The 22,100-nt window shown below is 35.3% G+C and overlaps 1 protein-coding gene across 1 annotated transcript in view; it reads left to right on the forward strand.

Annotated features, from left to right (window-relative positions):
• The window catches only part of LOC138314847 (NACHT and WD repeat domain-containing protein 2-like), a 44,066-nt gene that overhangs the window by 14,963 nt on the left and 7,003 nt on the right, over window positions 1–22,100 (forward strand). The window contains exons 4-5 of the mRNA XM_069255431.1: window positions 15,764–15,880; window positions 20,502–20,705. Coding sequence (XP_069111532.1) covers window positions 15,764–15,880; window positions 20,502–20,705 — 321 coding nt within the window. The remainder of the gene's footprint in view (window positions 1–15,763; window positions 15,881–20,501; window positions 20,706–22,100) is intronic.

Consider the following 22,100-nt stretch of genomic DNA (forward strand, 5'->3'; position numbering starts at 1 on the left):
TGACATGTAAGAATTATTTCCGTCGGATTTGTTTTCTTTTTTTCGGCTGTCTGTAAATCATACATGTAACATACGTATCACGTGTTGAAGTGGCAAACAGTGTTCCTATATGTCGAAGCTATGCTCACCATGTCATTGGTTATGTATATTATGTAGAGAATAGACTCACGTAAAATGATGTATAATTAACATTATTTACTTTATTAAGTTTCAGTATGGATTTACAAAAAAATAATTATATCGAGCTGTATAACTTAGGCGCCACATTGTTTATTCACGTATGAAATATGCATCAGTTTGCGTTAATTAACAGAAAAAAAGCTACATGAATATACTTTTATGAAAACTTTAATTTTAATCATAAAGTATTCAATGCACTGTATAAAAGATTGCAAACTACGCACAGCCTTTATTAAACAATATTCTCCATGTAATGCTTGTAGGATACTAGTTCCATGTATTATTAATGGTAAGGTCAACCCTAAGCCGAGCCTCACCACATGCCATTAGCATGCAAGAGTAAAGATAGTTATTCAATAATCTCATTACTTTTAAAGTTATCTGACCCGAACGTTCAGGGTGCCCTATACTCATCGTGTTTCGTCCGTCGTTGGTCGACGTGCGAAAATCAACATTTGACTATTATTTTTAAACAGCAATTGTATTTGGCTTTTATAGTGATATCCGAAATCCAATTTACACAAAATACCGTTATTAGCCGGTTATATTTGTTAGGACGATAAATTGAAAATATGTTTGCGAAAATTTCATACAATTAATATTAAGAAATGGCTAAAATACATTAATGGAGAGATCGTTAATTTTCTTGTTTTTATTCAGATATGCGGAAATTCAAAATGTTAACGCGAAAAATAACCGGTTGTACGGTATAATGTGTTTATTTGTGTTGAGTATCAATACATTAAAAAATCAGTCAAACAAACTTTGGATTTCCTTTTGTGCAGTGAATTAAGTATGAAATACCCCGCACATTGAAAAAAAATTATCGAATACCGAGTTACTATTCAAGTTTTAGGAGACAATGGCACAATGCTTGTCACGAACTAAATATTTTTTATCCTATATTGACCCAATATGCAATACTAGTAAACATAATACACTTGAAATACTAGGTCTAGGATGTTCGATCGGTTTTGTGGTTAGCTGCTAAATTCACCGACTAATATTGTCACTGGGTATTCGACCGTTTTATCTGCAATATTAATTGCAATGAAACATTCATAAATATGTATCAACTAATAAATGGAGCGTTAAGTATCAGCTTACCATACATTTACAACCATCACGTATTATCCAAATGAAAGGGGTGTGAAAATATATATACATATAGGTATTCTAGTATTTCTGTTTTAACTATCCTTCCCCTACAATATCAGTTCGTCATTATAATTTAACGTGGTCGTTACAATCTTATTATAATTGGTCACTAAGAAATATAACTAAACCACTTTTGATCGTTCTAAAATAAATTGATCTAGTGCACTATTTGACTGTTAAAAATAATCGATTTAATGTATATTTATTAGTCGAAAATGACATGTTTTTAATATACAAAATTAATACAGTAAGTTATTAGGAGCTTTTTCGTTATGAAAGTGCGTTACTTGTAAAGATAAAACTTGAATGCTGACTACTATGTATTATAATGGACTAGAATTGTAGTTGTTCAAGTGAAGGTTACTACTCATACAAGTTTTAATTATTTGTTCCGTGTAAAATCTATCACATGTATACACAAAGAAATTGGTTACCTATTTCAATTAGGTTCGAATGTCCATAACAAACTCGAGTAGGTTAACGCCAAAATTAAGTGTTGACATGCAGGCATTTTGTAAATATTTGAACAGGGGTCACATTGACTAATATTTCACTGTCAATATTTAATTAACTTGGTATCATTGTGGGATATACTCTTGAACTGCCGACAGTGCTGGTAGTTAAACAGGCTAAGGTTCATTCTGTTGCAGTTTGGTGTTTATATTACCTCAACGATGACAAAGCATTACCTCTTACGTGGATTGCTTGTATTTGCACCTACATTATGTATATATAAAATAAAATATACACTTTGTATTTCTTTCATATTCAGATAAGAATACAAGGTATGATACTATGTATTAACTCATCTGAAGTTTCGTTAATGGATTATTTAGGAACGGTGTCTGTTGAATTATGAAGAATACTGTAAAATAGATTTCTTTAAATATTGAATTGTTTTTAACTTTTAAGGGATGTTTTTAAAGAAATTTATATTTTCTTTCGAAAATAGGAAGATACTTTAAGAAGATACTTTGTGTTTAGCTCGTGGTGTTTAATGGGATACTTGTATCTTTTTAAAGATATATTTCACATCACTAGTAAAATAATGGTTAAAATACACAGCTACCTGTCACAAAATGTAATATATATATTAGATTATCATTAACTAAAACCACAATGCGTGACTTCGTAGACACGTTTAGGATACGTTGGATGAAACAAACACAAATCTTTACGTTGGACTTATACTTCATAAAGTTTGAAGAGTAAGAAGTGGACCTCAAATAGCTCCGACAGTGCCAGTGAGAAGTGGAATGTAATATTTATCCACCACACGAATCTAAATGCAGTTTATGAAAGGAGGATACCTTCGGGTGAGAGTCTTCTCACAGTTTGTTCTTACCAACATATATAAACACATAATTAGAATATATGACAAAACTTGATAGGCTCAATGTGACATGAGATAGGCAGAGGTTCGCTATATTGATAACACCCATGACAATTTATTGACATTAGGCTGCTGTGATATTGACTTGGATTTTGATGGGCTGACAATTTAAACAAACGTCTAGAACTGCTAAGGTAACACCACACGCCCGATACTATCCGGTGTCACTGGGGACCGAATAGGAATTAGGCAATATCCAAATAATACTAACATTTTCATTTTGTTTTAATTCAGTAATTTTAGTCATAAAGGAATGGGCACCTTATCATTGCGATAGAGAACATCAAGATAAGTGTTCGCTACAGTACTATCCAATCTCCTTTCGCGTCACACCAAATTACACACACCAAATATGACGTCCAATGTTTCATATCCAATTGAACCTTACCATAATACTAAATACTTTATAATAAATGGTAGGGCGTGTCCTCGAGTACCTCTTCCTAAGGTACGATAATGGTTGTTATTCACAAATTACGTCATCAGCACGTACAAAGTCCCCAAACACAATAACGTATGATGTGATATATGTCACTGTGATTGGATATATAGAGAGAGTAGGAAAAGTTGAGAAGTCCGTTACACGTTGTGGACCATTCTAGCAAATGTCGTACATGTATTACCTTACTCTCAAATCACATATCGTTTTTAACATTTTCAAACATAGATCATGGCCTTCTGATTATCCAAAACCTCCAAAATTACGTCTGTAGTGAGAGAAAAGAATACAAATACCGGTGTCACAATGGTTTGAAAGATGAAAAATGTAATACGCATGTTAATTTGGGTTTATTTTTTTAAATCATGTTTTCCTATTTGTGACTATATAAAGCTACTAAATTGCTTGATTCAATTCATTTTCTATAAGAGCGCCTTATATTTTTTTCAAACTGCATATTGTAAATAGGCCCCATCCGGTTTGTTATAAAAGCATTTTAAGTATAAGATCATTCATAAAAAATCTCAAGGAAATGCAGATTATCCATGATGATCAAAAGGTACATGTGTGTGCAAGTCCAGAGAATGAACAGGTGTATTGTCCAAACTAACAACGGCCCGTATCACGCTGATACGGATGGAAATGTAAGTAGAATATTGGTGGACTCGTTAATACTTTCTAAACTCTCAGACAAATCTAACATCAAAGGTTCCCTTCAATATCATATTGGTGTAACACATAGTGTATTCCCTTGATTTGATACAGAGATGATTGGCGTTCAGTATCAAAAGTAACCTGTACATGCTTCAGATAAATTTAAGATAACACGGCCAATGGATATAACACAAATCAATTTAATTCCATGATGAGATTTCGGGTCTAAAGCCGTGTTCTATATACATGATAAGGTTGATATATGTTACAGCTTATTTAACATTCCTGTCTTCATGGCAATGATTCTAACATAAAATAACACAAGAGATCGGCTTTAGACACTAAGTAAACAGAGAGTCCACGACGTGTCTCCACTCTCTGTTTATTTCGTGCAAGTCATTGTTTTTGTTGGCGTCTATCTGACGTGATAGGTATGTAAAACACTAACAAATCATTGCGCTGTTTACTACGGTTGTTAAATGGTTCCAAATTCTAATTACTGTAAAACCACTCTGATATTTTGAACATATATGGTGATACCTCAATTAGTGACCAAGGGATCTTACTGACAACCGTGTAATCATATATACAAAAATGTAGTACAATAAGTATATATATGTAAGTATATGTACATTTTATATAACAAACACGCTTTCAACGAATTTATAGTTACAATGTACTAATTTCCATTCCCTGTCGATATTCCTGTAATATCCAAATAATGTCGCTTGTCCCCAGATGTTCGTCAAACCGTATTTTACTCTATAGCTATATAAGTGTATCCAATAATTCTCGTAATATCTAAATTCGCGTTTGAGCTCTTTTGCGAAAATTTGTATCTCGCCAAAATAAAGTGGTGAAGTGGTGGGATAAATTCTAGTACAGGGCATTACAAACACTAAGTTGTCCTTCGGCGACATGTTCTTGATACAAGAACACTGTTCTCCGAGGATAATTTCGCTCAAACGCAATGAACATGAAACTTCACACCACCTCCAAAGCAGGAGCAAGAAGAACAAACATGAACAAAGGTGGCGGCAAATGTAAAGTAATGATTAGCCTTTCGCTTCAGTTTGACTTTCTTGTCTGTGGCCTTGAAGTGTGATTATAAGATTAAAAATGTTGATGGAAATGTGAATATATATATTTTTTAGTACTAACAGGTCGTAAAATGCTGTGAAGTTTGTTTATTGACGAATTTCCAATTATTTCTTGACGTAACGAAGCTTTGGCTGGCACGAATGTCACTTATGTATTAGGCCAGAAACATATACACATACATTAATATATGTATATATGTTTCTGATTAGGCATACAAATATTGACTGATCAGATAACATTAAATAAGTGAAATCTATTTTGTTGAATCTAGATTATTTTTTAAACAATTAACGTTTGATATTAAAGTTTTGGACTTTTTTTTCAGGATTGTTAGGTCTAATGTATGTAAAGTGGTGTCTCCAATTCGGTTTCATCTTCAATGTATCATCTATAAATTGATAAATTGCTAATGTTTCCAAGTCGCCTACTCCGGCCATCACCATATTTGTTCTTAGGTTATGTTCATGTTGTTTGGGCGAGAATTCATGAGAACATGTTCTCGCTCTACTCTCGGACAGGAAAAAAGTTGTCGCCCAAAGACAACCCTATGTTAAGTGTTGAGTAGTAATATAACAGAAAGCTAAGTAATCGCTTCAAAACTCCTGGTGAAACTATGACAACCACATCTTTCGGCGTCACTATTTCAAAACATCCGTCAGTTTAAATTGCACCATATATACAACAGTGTACGTATTGGCCTTATTCGTCGAAAGTTTATTTACCATTTGAAAATAAAGACTGAATAGAATGAATCATAATCGTCATACGAAATCATGACGTCAATGTGTATGTACATTATGTACAAAGATCGAAATCGACCTAGTTTTAAAGCGGAGCTGTTGAATTGTATATAATGACGTTAAGGAATATAGTTTTAATTACTAGTATCATTTCCTGTGTATATATTCTTTTAATATCCTGTGAAATGATATTTAGAGTAATACACTATGAAGTCCTGTGATAATATACTAACTACTTAGGTTTTGTTGTTTTGCTCTATGTTACAATTTGATTTTTAATTATTCTAGATTTGTTACTTTTCAGTTATTAGACAACAGTATTTGACTTTATAACTTTATGTATTAAACTTTTGTGTATAATTTTTTTCTGAAATGTACATTTTTCACATAATTTGTCAAAATGTATACCCTTCACAACAATTTACGAGTCACCAGTAACGTAAGGTTAGACATGACGCATACACATTCCAATTAGTACAGAAGTACTTTTAAAAGTACTTTCATTATCCCTGTACTTTTTAGTTCAAATCACTACGATGAAATATTCGTAAACTGTTATGATTACATCAACGATAACATGTATTGTTTTATGGTATGTAGTCAAGTCGATCATTGTGTCTGTCCGCTGGATTGCACTCGATTTTCTAATCAATTGGCAATTTTTTTCGAAGGCACACGACATGACGTGTTATTTTCGTATTTACAACAGCTTTAAATCTCTGTAACACACGCAGTAGTTGTTAACGTTAAATATATGGGCTATCAAACAGCTGTTCAAATTACTAGTTTCTCATTACCCTGAATGGAATCATTGTTTGGAACTAGTGATTAAAATATAGTTCCGCATGCCTTTGGTGTAATCAGGTTATTGACGCGAAAGGATATGAAAGTCGTACTTTAGAGAAACAAAAGATAGATAACTTATCGTATTACCAAACTTGAAATACTTATCGCTATTTGTACTTGAATCTACGCAGTCTGTTGGGTACAAGGACATTGACGTCATTTTAGTTCCGGATATTATTTGAGTCATACTATTAGTTTGATATGTTTTATACACCTATTGATGCACTAGAGTGTATGAACATTAATCGGATGTAATCTTATAATATACAAAACATAACCAAAGCGCTAACCTATTGACCTTATAATATGTTACATATCAAAACTTTCTATGTTTCTGACTGATCTCATCGACATTTTGATATCATGACTTGAAGATAATACAGATATTTTGTTGTTACAGGAACATATATGTTTTGAAAAATGCTCAAAAGCTTTCATTTAAGCTTAAAAAGTAAATGAAACTATCTTCTGACATGAGCCTTCTCAGCAATATCTTTGCATTGTATTTGCTGGACACTAATGTAAGAAATCCTTCCTTGTAATTATTTATATCTATGTAATCAATAATGACAGATCACCTGAATATCATATAATACTAATTATATATTTTTCAAAAGGTCAAATTTGTTTTATAGATAATAATTATGTCCATTTCAATTAGATTGTTGAATGTCTATTGATCACGCTTTCTTTTAAATGTCTACTTTCTACTTTTAATGTAATCAAAGACATTTTGCGAGTGCTTACAGCCTGAAACCAATTAAGTTTTGTCACTATACAGCTAACCACAACACATTTACAAAACCGATTCTAAATCCAGGGACATTCCAGGATGTAAACGTGTTTGTATTGTTATTTTTGCATGATTTATCTGCAGTGAACACATTTACGTAAACCTAACAGCACCCAGAATAGCTCACCTAGCCAGCCTGCTTATCGGTAACATTGAATAACAAACGAGTTTCCGTCGCATTTCATGCCTTGGCAGACATCATGTAGGCGATTTCAACTATCAGATCTGAACATATTGATCGACAAATTCTCGATAATTGAAACCGTCTAACTTAAATCTAAACCAAACATTTCTGACACCCTGATGTACCTTGGTATCTATTTTAGGACAGCGATTCTGCAAGATGTTAAACACATGTCTTGGTCGTGCTAAACGGAATAATTTCCTAATGAAGGTAGCACAGGTTGTAAATCCTTTTTTGGCATCGGCTAGTGAAAACGAATTCCAATGACTCATAAATCATGGGTATCTCCACCGTTACATTGTTAGCTGCCCAACATTTATCTGCAATTCCATCGTGATAAATAATATGTGTAGTCAAGAAAGAGATAAATAAATTACTTTGGCGGATCAATGTTCCATTCTCTCTCCTGTAAAATTAAACCCAATGTAATTTACCGATAAGTGGTATTATCTGTTATACTAGATCGAACATTCTAATATCTTTATTATGCGATGTTGTTAAGGGATTATGAAGGACCTGGTCAGGTCTAAGCCCTGTATGAGAGCCCTAATGGCTGTCCCTTAGTTACAGATAAGCTTGGTCTTCAATTTGGTAACACACACAATCACATTTCCAACATGCTATTGGTACTACAATTTATTTCACTTTTATGATATTTATATTCAAATAATTATATTCGATTCAGTTTGACAGTGTCAAGTGCCTGTTGTATAGAGATAGCATCTGTTACAGTGAAAACTATCCAGTTCTGCCAGAAAAAAAACAATTGAAAGCAGTTGTCATGCTAGGTATATGACTTTTACAAAACGAAAGTCTATTTTTTCAAATTCTAATTACTAAATTAATGTTAATTGCTCAAGGCCTCAAAGTTTGATTGCGTGACCGGTGGATGAACGATATAATAAAAGCACCACTTTATCAAGTCTTAAAACAAGTCACATCATGTAAAACATTTGTAAAATATACGAATTCTTGCAAGAAACTGAACTTATTTGGATGAATATTCTCAAAAGCCCTGTTAAAGTGCAAACAATTTCACTCTATCTCCTGTATAAATTAAAACACTTCATAATAATTCAATCATGTGCATATTCTTAAGCAATTTCTAAGCGAATTTTTAAGCGAATTCTAAGTCCCGCAATCGTCAAAACTAATTTCAATTTATACGATTCCATTAGCACTTCACTAAATGACATAGACTGTATGATATCGGTTACGTGAAACTTTTTAATTAATTCCAGGGTATCCATTTCTGGTTATGCTATCAAATAGAAAACTCAATTTCCGGTATTTGCTGATTCTTACACGACCTTTGCATCATGTTATCAATATTTATAATAAAAGAACTAACTATCCCCTACGATATTCTAATATAGTTTCGAATTACATATTGGGATACTTCTCTTCCAAAGATGGCTGTGTATATGCTTTTGCGCCAACAACGCGTTCCGGTAATGGATTCATTTCCGTTTCAGATCGGCTCTTACCAAAGTCAAGATTATGTATTTATCGCTATTAGAGAAGATATTGCACTTGATCACTTTGAACAATGAGTTTCCTATTAAACATGCTATTAAATACAATTGTATATCCCTGGCCGTCAAAGCTTACACGCTGCGTCAGCCTTATTGCACTCAAATATATAAAACACGCTATGCCGTTGTTTACACGATTTATTTGGTGTGAACTTTGTTGACGTGTACCTTCATTATGATAATAGGGTTATGAAAGAAATTCTTAAACAAATTATAGAGTAAATGGATGAAGTAATGACAGTAACTCCTATCAATTATTTGTGCAGTTGGTGCTACTTCAGAACCAGTACTATAGAGAAACTATATGTTTGTGTCACTAATATCCACTATTGGTACTGAAGAGCTTCACATATGTTCTCGTTGATTAGCGGTTCTTTGAAGTAGGCCATCTATTATTAATGTACTTTCCTTGTTACGGAGGCATAATCAAATACAGTATTAGTAATCAAACACGACTCTACGACACATTTCACAAGCTGACAACGGCTTCAGATATTGTGTCAACTCACACCGTCTTTATACACTGTATAAACTCACACCGTCTTTATACACTGTATCAGCTCACATCGTCTTATACACTGTGTCAACTCACACCGTCTTATACACTGTGTCAACTCACACCGTCTTATACACTGTATCAACTCACACCGTCTTATACACTGTATCAGCTCACTTCTTGTACACTGTGTCAGCTCACATCGTCTTATACACTGTATCAGCTCACACCGTCTTATACACTGTATCAGCTCACACCGTCTTATACACTGTATCAGCTCTCACCGTCTTATACACTGTATCAGCTCACACCGTCTTATACACTGTATCAGCTCACACCGTCTTATACACTGTGTCAGCTCACATCGTCTTATACACTGTATCAGCTCACTTCTTGTACACTGTGTCAGCTCACATCGTCTTATACACTGTATCAGCTCTCACCGTCTTATACACTGTATCAGCTCACACCGTCTTATACACTGTATCAGCTCACACCGTCTTATACACTGTATCAGCTCACACCGTCTTATACACTGTATCAGCTCACACCGTCTTATACACTGTATCAGCTCACACCGTCTTATACACTGTGTCAGCTCACATCGTCTTATACACTGTATCAGCTCTCACCGTCTTATACACTGTATCAGCTCACACCGTCTTATACACTGTGTCAGCTCACATCGTCTTATACACTGTGTCAGCTCACACCGCCTTATACACTGTGTCAACTCACACCGTCTTATACACTGTGTCAACTCACACCGTCTTATACACTGTATCAGCTCACACCGCCTTATACACTGTATCAGCTCACATCGTCTTATACACTGTGTCAGCTCACATCGTCTTATACACTGTATCAGCTCTCACCGTCTTTATACACTGTATCAACTCACATCGTCTTATACACTGTATCAGCTCACATCGTCTTATACACTGTATCAGCTCACACCGCCTAATACACTGTATCAACTCACACCGTTTTTATACACTGTATCAGCTCACACCGTTTTTATACACTGTATCAGCTCACATCGTCTTTATACACTGTATCAACTCACACCGTTTTTATACACTGTATCAGCTCACACCGTCTTTATGCACTGTATCAACTCGCACACTGTATCAGCTCACACCGTCTTTATACACTGCATCAACTCACACCGTTTTTATACAATGTATCAGCTCACACCGTCTTATACACTATATCCGCTCACACCGCCTTTATACACTGTATTAGCTCACACCGTCTTATACCGGGAGAGGACGTTACTAAGTTGGCAAAACTTGTGTCCAATCCCTGCTGTCAATAATTTACGACAATAAAAATATGTTTAAAATCAATTTAAAATCAAAACCGTCTTATACACTGTATCAGCTCACACCGTCTTTATACACTGTATCAGCTCACACCGTCTTATACACTGTGTCAGCTCACACCGTCTTTATACACTGTATCAGCTCACACCGTCTTTATACACTGTATAAGCTCACACCGTCTTTATACCCTGTGTCAGCTCACACCGTCTTTATACACTGTGTCAGCTCACACCGTCTTGTACACTGTGTCAGCTCACACCGTCTTATACACTGTATCAACTCACACCGTCTTATACACTGTATCAACTCACACCGTCTTTATACATCAACTCACACCGTCTTATACACTGTATCAACTCACACCGTCTTTATACACTGTACTCACACCGTCTTATACACTGTATCACTCACACCGTCTTTATACACACTGTATCAGCTCACACCGTCTTTATACACTGTATCAGCTCACACCGTCTTATACACTGTATCAACTCACACCGTTTTATACACTGTATCAGCTCACACCGTCTTATACACTGTATCAGCTCACACCGTCTTATACACTGTATCAGCTCACACCGTCTTTATACACTGTATCAGCTCACACCGTCTTATACACTGTATCAGCTCACACCGTCTTATACACTGTATCAGCTCACACCGTCTTATACACTGTATCAGCTCACACCGTCTTATACACTGTATCAGCTCACACCGTCTTATACACTGTATCAGCTCACACCGTCTTATACACTGTATCAGCTCACACCGTCTTTATACACTGTATCAGCTCACACCGTCTTTATACACTGTATCAGCTCACACCGTCTTATACACTGTATCAGCTCACACCGTCTTATACACTGTATCAGCTCACACCGTCTTATACACTGTATCAACTCACACCGTCTTATACACTGTATCAGCTCACACCGTCTTATACACTGTATCAGCTCACACCGTCTTATACACTGTATCAACTCACACCGTCTTATACACTGTATCAACTCACACCGTCTTATACACTGTATCAACTCACACCGTCTTATACACTGTATCAACTCACACCGTCTTATACACTGTATCAGCTCACACCGTCTTATACACTGTATCAGCTCACACCGTCTTTATACACTGTATCAGCTCACATCGTCTTATACACTGTATCAGCTCACACCGTCTTATACACTGTATAAGCTCACACCGTCTTATACACTGTATCAGCTCACACCGTCTTATACACTGTATAAGCTCACACCGTCTTTATACACTGTATCAGCTCACACCGTCTTATACACTGTATAAGCTCACACCGTCTTATACACTGTATCAGCTCACACCGTCTTATACACTGTGTCAGCTCACACCGTCTTATACACTGTGTCAGCTCACACCGTCTTATACACTGTATCAGCTCACACCGTCTTTATACACTGTATCAGCTCACACCGTCTTATACACTGTGTCAGCTCACACCGTCTTATACACTGTATCAACTCACACCGTCTTATACACTGTATCAACTCACACCGTCTTATACACTGTATCAGCTCACACCGTCTTATACACTGTATCAGCTCACACCGTCTTATACACTGTATCAACTCACACCGTCTTTATACACTGTATAAGCTCACACCGTCTTATACACTGTATCAGCTCACACCGTTTTTATACACTGTATCAGCTCACACCGTCTTTATACACTGTATCAGCTCACACCGTCTTTATACACTGTATAAGCTCACACCGTCTTATACACTGTATCAACTCACACCGTTTTTATACACTGTATCAGCTCACACCGTCTTTATGCACTGTATCAACTCGCACACTGTATCAGCTCACACCGTCTTTATACACTGCATCAACTCACACCGTTTTTATACAATGTATCAGCTCACACCGTCTTATACACTATATCCGCTCACACCGCCTTTATACACTGTATTAGCTCACACCGTCTTATACCGGGAGAGGACGTTACTAAGTTGGCAAAACTTGTGTCCAATCCCTGCTGTCAATAATTTACGACAATAAAAATATGTTTAAAATCAATTTAAAATCAAAACCGTCTTATACACTGTATCAGCTCACACCGTCTTTATACACTGTATCAGCTCACACCGTCTTATACACTGTGTCAGCTCACACCGTCTTTATACACTGTATCAGCTCACACCGTCTTTATACACTGTATAAGCTCACACCGTCTTTATACCCTGTGTCAGCTCACACCGTCTTTATACACTGTGTCAGCTCACACCGTCTTGTACACTGTGTCAGCTCACACCGTCTTATACACTGTATCAACTCACACCGTCTTATACACTGTATCAACTCACACCGTCTTTATACACTGTATCAACTCACACCGTCTTATACACTGTATCAACTCACACCGTCTTTATACACTGTATCAGCTCACACCGTCTTATACACTGTGTCAGCTCACACCGTCTTATACACTGTATCAGCTCACACCGTCTTTATACACTGTATCAGCTCACACCGTCTTTATACACTGTATCAGCTCACACCGTCTTATACACTGTATCAGCTCACACCGTCTTATACACTGTATCAGCTCACACCGTCTTTATACACTGTATCAGCTCACACCGTCTTTATACACTGTATCAACTCACACCGTCTTTATACACTGTATCAGCTCACACCGTCTTATACACTGTATCAGCTCACACCGTCTTATACACTGTATCAGCTCACACCGTCTTATACACTGTATCAGCTCACACCGTCTTATACACTGTATCAGCTCACACCGTCTTTATACACTGTATCAGCTCACACCGTCTTATACACTGTGTCAGCTCACACCGTCTTATACACTGTATCAGCTCACACCGTCTTATACACTGTGTCAGCTCACACCGTCTTATACACTGTGTCAGCTCACACCGTCTTTATACACTGTATCAGCTCACACCGTGTTATACACTGTGTCAGCTCACACCGTCTTATACACTGTGTCAGCTCACACCGTCTTTATACACTGTATCAACTCACACCGTCTTTATACACTGTATCAACTCACACCGTCTTATACACTGTATCAGCTCACACCGTCTTATACACTGTGTCAGCTCACACCGTCTTATACACTGTGTCAGCTCACACCGTCTTTATACACTGTATTAGCTCACACCGTCTTTATACACTGTATCAGCTCACACCGTCTTAAAATAGTGTCGATTCTGTATTTTGGTCAAATTGTCTAATTCTGATTCCCGCCGCATTCTATGATTTTTTTTTCCATTATTTTTTCTTCTCTTTTTTGGAATAACACTTTGATGGTCCTCTGTGATAGAATTTGATTTAAAAATATGATTACGCATTTCTTACACCAGCTTATTAAAATTTGATATTCAGGAAGGTTTTATTGTGCACATTATCACAATAAATAGAAATCGAAGTAATGTTGAAAAGGTCGATCGCGTCATCGCAATAAGAAATGTTGAGCAACAAAACATTACATTGACCGTTTTCTCCAATATCGGTCAGCAGCCAGTAAGTTTGGGAGCACAAAATCTGATGACGTCACTGGGCCGATATCTCGCCACGCCAGATACAGTCATAACTCTGTCAGACAGTGACACTGATAGCCAACATTAACACCACGTGCCGGAAGTAGCGTTTTCAATGTGGATGTAAAATAGCATCATTGCTTTTATCGACTTCAGTTAGACGCTTTATCAAGGCAACCCGTATTTAACAACTTAATAATCGTTTGAAAGACGCGGACGCTTTAAATCATTCAGACATATCCTAATTATTCGTCCTTAACTACCGTAACTTTTTACGAAGCCTTTACACAGTTGTTTTAATTGCGTAATTCGCGTTGACACAACGGGACTGCTTCCATTTTCTCTATTAGATAATTGCGGAACAATTTCCGGTTTTTAATTACGTGTCACTTTCACTTTCACTTCTCAGATTATTTTTCGTCACGACAGAGTTACTGTTCATATAAATCCCAGGTTGTGACACTAAATTGCCTTAACCTATGATTGATAAAATATTGGACATTCGACGTAAGGTCGATTTCTTTAAAAAAAATCCAAAAAAAAAACAAAAAAAAACGTATAAACAATTCACATGAAACGGGTCATAAAAATTATTTGTATGCCATTCCCAATTATGCTTTGATTCACCTTTTTGTAACTTTCCAAAATGGCGTATTTATAGGTGTGATAGACATCCGTTTCTTTAATGTCCGAGGAAAGTGGTGGCCGTTCTCTGGTAGAGATAATTACTCGGCGCCAATTTGTTACAGATGGGTGGCATAATAGGAGGACAATGTTAAAGAGGTTTATAATGGCCATCGATACGGGAACTACATAAAACATAACAAGAGATCGGCTAACGCAGTAGGTAGATCACATTGGTATTGACAGTGTGAAACTCGATACCAGCAGAAATCTAACTATTGCCACATGGTCACTAATGCATGTTATAACCATCCCTCGTTCTCTAAAATGTTTAAGGTTCTGGTGAAATATCATAATATATGTAATTATTTTGGATTACACATCAACACTACAAATTAAGGGGAATAGCAATTAAGGGGAATAGTGTATGCCTTGGAATAAGTCTTTCTCTGCGGAGAAGGTACCGTAAAAATCACAGTTTATACAAAAGAGCCATTTCCACTTTTATCATTAATTTTTATACTCTAAATAAAAAATTCTTATTGAACATGAGTTTATTCACATATTGATACAAATTAATTTAATAAGTTTTCATGTGTCAATATATTTTCGTTTACTTCAATTCGTATGAGAGATGGGACTTCCCATAATTGTGTAATTGCTAATTACGTGTAATTTTTTAATTGCAGTATTAAATCTAAATTATGATTAACCTGTTTGTGATGTATATAACTTGTGTTTCCTCAGGTCGTGGACATGAGATGGGGAGTTCGAGATGAGGCAACAGACGATCATATGACAACACAGTTATGTATGCAAGAAATTGACAACTGCCAACGTCTTTCTATTGGCCCAAATTTTGTGGTTAGTAGTCCAAGACTTTAATGTGATATCAATGTCATTAGTAAAATTAAAATAATCACTAATAACATCGTAAAAACAGTAACGATCAATATAACATAGACAACAACCTCTTCATTTACAACAACATTACTAACAATAAACAGGATCCAATTACTGTTTAAACAACAATAGCAATATCAGAAACGACATAAATTACAGGGTTACTGCGTCAATAATGGTTTTATAACAATATAAATATATCAATTTGACATGTTTGTTGTCGGCTTCTTTATCATATAATGCTGGCATCATCCCCGAACAGTTGAGCATTTGAATATTTACCTTCAGCACCTTGAAATATATCTAAATTATACATATCTTTGATATGAGGCGATAGCCCGCCCGACCGTATCAAGTACTGATGTCTCTGTCGCTGGTTCACGTATGACTGGCTTTTACGTATTTACTCTCTTCTACTGCAACTATGTGCTACAAAACGGATGAAGCATAGTATGTGGTTCTAAGGATTGATGTGGGATACCATTATATCCATCTACTAATACCGGTATATAATCATTGTTATCCCCTTCTGTAAGGTATCAGCTTCAATTATAAATACGATTTCTCATCAAAATCCATTCAAAATGTTAATATAATTGTATATACTGTATACAAAACGAACAAGCGGCGTTTTGGATTGAGCTTTTTGTTTTGCATCAAAAGCAGAATATGGATGAGCTTATTTGAATTCCCATAGCTTTTATAGCAGGATTGGTAATAAATAACCGCATATATATGTCGCTTTAGTTCACACCAAAGTCCAATTAAGACTGTCATAGACGCAATCAGGATAGTACAAAGGTAAATGCCTTGCCAATAAACAGCAATTACCACTGATGTCTAACTGTTTTATAACCCGAGGTCATTAGAAATGATGTTTAATCTTGCTTTCTTTTCTTTGTACAAATCTTTGCGACCGATATTTACAGAATTACAGCCTTATAAATAGGCCAGGGCCTAACTGTTTTGTGTTTATACCCATTTTTCATGATCGAACTAAACTCAATGAAATCAAATCCAGTACATGAAGATAAACAGACATGACCAGTGGACTATGTCTGATAAGTCGGTTTTCTGGTCACATAATGGTCAGGTCTTCATCTAACTCTTACGGTATCGATCCAACACACCAGTTACTTCCGCTTATACAATAGAAATTTGACCCGACAATAGTGTGGGGGTGAAAACACCCGGACTGGAAATTAGAGAAATTACAGAAACAGTGATTTAATCAAATGTATTTATGTAGTAGTAAAAGGGAACTACATAGAGAAGATGGACGTATTATCTATGACAATTCGGAGTGACCAAGCAAGTTGTTTTAGATTTAAATGAATCTATTTGATTGGAAATTTCGTATAAGGGTGAATGGCGTTTCTTTGTAACAATGTCAATGACGTAGGTCATTTATTGAGGACACTTTAGAAAAAATGACTACGTTAACTGATGGAAACATGCAGTAACGTAACCTGTACATTGAAGCTGACTGAAATTGTAAAACATGTCACCTCTAATAATCCCAGTAAGGCTTGTAGCGTAAAATCAATGAGTCTGTAAATTTTTATGTACCGGATATAAAGATAAACCCACACATACATGGTATGTGCTAGAAACTTGCCAATTCCATTAGGTCCAATTGTAAAAGAGACCAATTTCATTTGATTAATGTTAATAAATAACAAGCCAATCAATACAACGGATTTGCGAATATGCGGAGTGAAGACATCTTCCGGTTGATGACGTAAGCATGTTTAAATGCGGGTCAAAGTTGAGATTATCGATGATCTGTATTAAAAGGATTATAGAAGAGGCCTTATTGTTACAGATATAGAACTGTACACAACATTTTACCGTCGTGTCAAGGGAAATGCTGCCATTAAATCCTTTATTTGAATAATTGTGCATTAGCCTGATAGAGGATGTGTCTGTAGGACAGTGTGTCAGGCTAAAGTGGCTCAGTGTTAACGTGATATAGCCCGAGGATTCTCTATACTAACTATAATGCTTCATTAAATCTAAGATAAAAATCAAAATTGCATGTAACACATATTGTTTTTATACCTTAGCAACCTAGCAGGTTTTAAAAGATGATTGTTTTCAGAATGCTTCGTTAGATCTTATATGGAAATGAAATTAGCTCGTAAAATCATTTTTGCCAATTTCAAATGTGACATATAGTGGAATTAAGCGCATTGTTCTAACTGAAGAATTAAATTGACCAAACGATGGCAACCCACCAACAAATCAAAGATCTGAACGTAGATACATGAGACATCAGAGATTTGAACCACATGATGAAGTCTGAAATAGAGAGCGCCTTCTGCCTTATCAACAATACATGAAATATGTGTTGTCAGGTTCTAATACACACCATCCTACTAAGTTTGATTTTTAGTTACTACGACTGTGCATCCAACATGATATACTATTCTGTATTTGCATGTTATATAATTATCTGTCCCTGCGAGTAGTCACTAATTGTGACGCCATGATTTTTTTTTATTTTTTTTTTTTTTTTTTTTTTTTTTTTTTTTTTTTTTTTTTTTTTTTTTTTTTTTTTTTTTTTTTTTTTTTTTTTTTTTTTTTATTTTTTTTTTATTTTTTTTTTTTATTTTTTTGTTTGCGAGAGCAACGACATTCTTTTCAGAGAGAACGATCTTAATTTCGCTCACAAAATGCCGACGTCACAATGGAAACCTTCCCACAAGGGATATAACTCTGTAATTTGCAATGACGGAATGATTAAGAGAGACGTTTCATCATGGAGAATTAAGAAAAAACTACAGCAATTCTTTCTGTATATTAAGATTAATTAAGTGTTGATGTTGATGTGCATGATTTTTAGCATTTTTTTTCCATTTGCGACAATCAACTACACCGTTATGGTAATAGATTGATTACAGAATTATATATACATATGACCATCAGCAAGCACAACTCATCATGCATTAATTAGTTTTCATCAGGATGACGCCCAATTATGATATAATTATATATATATATCTTATTTATATTTTTTTACTGGCAAAATTATTGATTCACAATACTATTGTTAATACATCAGGCATCACATTCATGTTGAGTCAATATGAGTGCCCCCTGTGTTGTGGAATCAGTCATGATTAGCTATAAATTCGATAGCAAATATCAGAACAACAGCATGAACAGAGTCAATGATGTTAGATTAATGGATTTCTACAGATTCGTTGTTATTTTCATGTTGCTTCATCAATTTTTTACGATTATGTTACTGATATACCTATTCCATTTACATATTCAGGCGGTGACTAACTCATTAATGTTCCTAGGATTACATTTATATACCTCATTCAGTAATATTAATTGCGAAACAAACACTGGATTCATCATGCGATAAGGACACTCAAGGACATGCTTCTTTGTTAGACTTTGTTATGACAACATAATGTAATGAAGTAGGTCGTGTGGTTAACATTTACAAGGTTAAAGTTGTCTACTCGCACTATAACATTTGTCATCATTGTGGAGTCTGTGTTCTTTCGCTTTGCGCATATTTCAACTGTGCTTAGTAAACTGGAAGTCAAGTTTCTTGTGCAGATTGTATTTGAGTGAAACCGCGAGCATTTCTAGTTTAAACAGTTCTATCCCTTTGCAATATTTACTGAATAATTATGGCACTAATCAGACAAAACCTCTTTGATGAAGGTTGATTTTTAAATATCACAAAACTTAATTGTGTTAGTACATTTATAAAAAGGTCTTGATTTTTTTTATATTACTCATCAATCAGTAGTACGACTTTTGTCATTTAATTGTCTCTATATGCATTAACAGCCAGGGAGGGAAGATCATCAACTACATGCTTCAATACCGCTGTAAGTTAATGCGGAACCTGACATGTCCTGGGCGCATTAGCCCAGGTTTATCATCTCCGATCAATCATTCCTAATAAGTGCAGATAAATACCAGAATCATTACGGGTCGATGTCCGTGAAGTGTACTAGATGACCTGGTGTCAAATGTTCCACGTCATGAAATAGGACGATTGGTCATGTTGCGTATTGCTGTAATAGTACAGATGCAGCATGCAAAAGTACAACATTAATACAATTACACTCACAATTACATAAACAAAATAATTAATAGATAAGTTTATGTATGTAAATCGAATATATTGCCATAGAGCAGATTTTAAAACATTGTGCCACGGAGTTGTTTCATCTTTCTACACACAGTAAGGTTTAAATCCGAATGTTTTTTAATGTGCCTGCATTTTATTTAGATACAAATGTCATGATACATAGTAGTAATGAACACCTTTTTGATATCGTGTTGCGGATATAAGTCTGGAATATATGTATAATAGATGAATTAGAATAAGAACTGAAAGTCATATTCAACTCATTCTATGTACAGAATTACAAGAAGTGATGAAGGAAGCAATTCAGATATAAAGCAATAGATATATCCAATGACGTTCACACATATCAGTGTTTTACCACTAAAGAATAACTTGTATGTGTACATGTGCATTTTGAAAAAAAAAATAGCATATTTGATGAGTAAAGCAAACATTTACATTTCCTGACTGTTTTAATTGCAGGTTTTCCTCGGACAGAAGTATGGATACAGACCTTTACCGACTTTCATCGTTGCCACGGAGTTCGAAATGATCCGGGAATGTGTGAAGTCTGTTAAGGACGAGATCGAAGTCCTCGACAAATGGTACATGAAGGATGAGAACACCGTACCAGCCGTTTATGTTCTACAGCCTATCAGTTCCATCCTCACCAACTTCAATAATAAGGTGTCGTATCTATAGTGTTCGTCGGTACATTATTCCATTGTTTGAAAACATTTCGTGGATAGAAATATATCATAGCTAACTAGCTAAGTTTCCTAATCCTAACCGTTCATCTTGACATCGACTTCGTCTTATTTCTGCATGATTTACAGCATCACGTTTTTCAGAAACCTCATGAATCCTGAAAACAAATCCGGCAAATACATATTTTAGGACTTTAATGCGTGGGAATTTGTAAACATTTGTCTGAGATGATACACAAGACGATATATCGATTATATCATATGCGGCTTACACACAAACATTTCTTGCTCTTCTTACATCAGATACGTGTTAAACAATTATATAGGTCAAGGTTACGGATAAAAATATACCTTTATCGCTCAAGTAAAACGTGCAATCGTGCAAACCGGTAGTTTCGATAGGCTTTATAAAGCATGTCGCTAATGCTATCGCTACCTTGTATGCTTCCCATTAGACCACTGGGGTGATGAAGTCAGATTTACATGGATTTTATCTTTATTGAGTGTCCTCTTGATTACTCGGCATAGTGTCCTTCGATGGCGGTATTCACCACGCCACACGTGACGTAAATCGTGTTTGTTTATTCACTTGATTAAACAGACTGTGAGGGCTTCTACTGCCAGGATTTAAATCTCTTATGTTCAAAGACTAAAAATGACTTAATGATTTGTCAACGATTCATTATCAATACCAAAGAGAGTTTCAAAGCAGAGATGCTTTTCCGTTATCATACACGCATCGATGCAATTGCTTTCAATAACATGTATACATTGATTTGTAAAAAAAAAAGAGTGTAGGATATGAATCGCCAAACCGGATAAGACCAGGAGAAAGGTAGTCGTACTATTATGCCTTGACTACGTATTTGCTTTTACATGAAACAATTGATTTATAAGATACCTAACTAAATAAATTTAACATTAAGTTCCTCGCAAACAAGTTCTATTACTTGTCTAACATTAACTTTTATTTGAAAGTATTAGAACTTGCGTGATAAGACTGTCGGAAAATACGGAAACGATTCTCTATCTTTATGCCGTTTGAATTACTATCTTGTGATATTTTGTATTGTATTTGCATACATATACATATAGATTGTATACTTTAAACCGTTGGAAGAGAAATCGAGGTTTTGTAAAATTCAAAGTTAATTACTTGTAAGTTTCCGGTCAATAATTACTCTATATTCTTGATTAAAAACCAAAGTCTACTTTGGTAGATTTTAACGGGAATCGTTACATACACGCGTTGATGCTAAAACAAGATATAACAATCTATCATTATAGTTGTCTTTTGATCTCAAAGAAAAACTATAATCGATGAGACATGATAGGTTAGCAACGACGTTTGTATGCATGATTTAATGAAAACGAG

Source organism: Argopecten irradians, chromosome 2 (genome assembly GCF_041381155.1).
Source record: "Argopecten irradians isolate NY chromosome 2, Ai_NY, whole genome shotgun sequence".
Taxonomy (NCBI): Eukaryota; Metazoa; Mollusca; class Bivalvia; order Pectinida; family Pectinidae; genus Argopecten; species Argopecten irradians.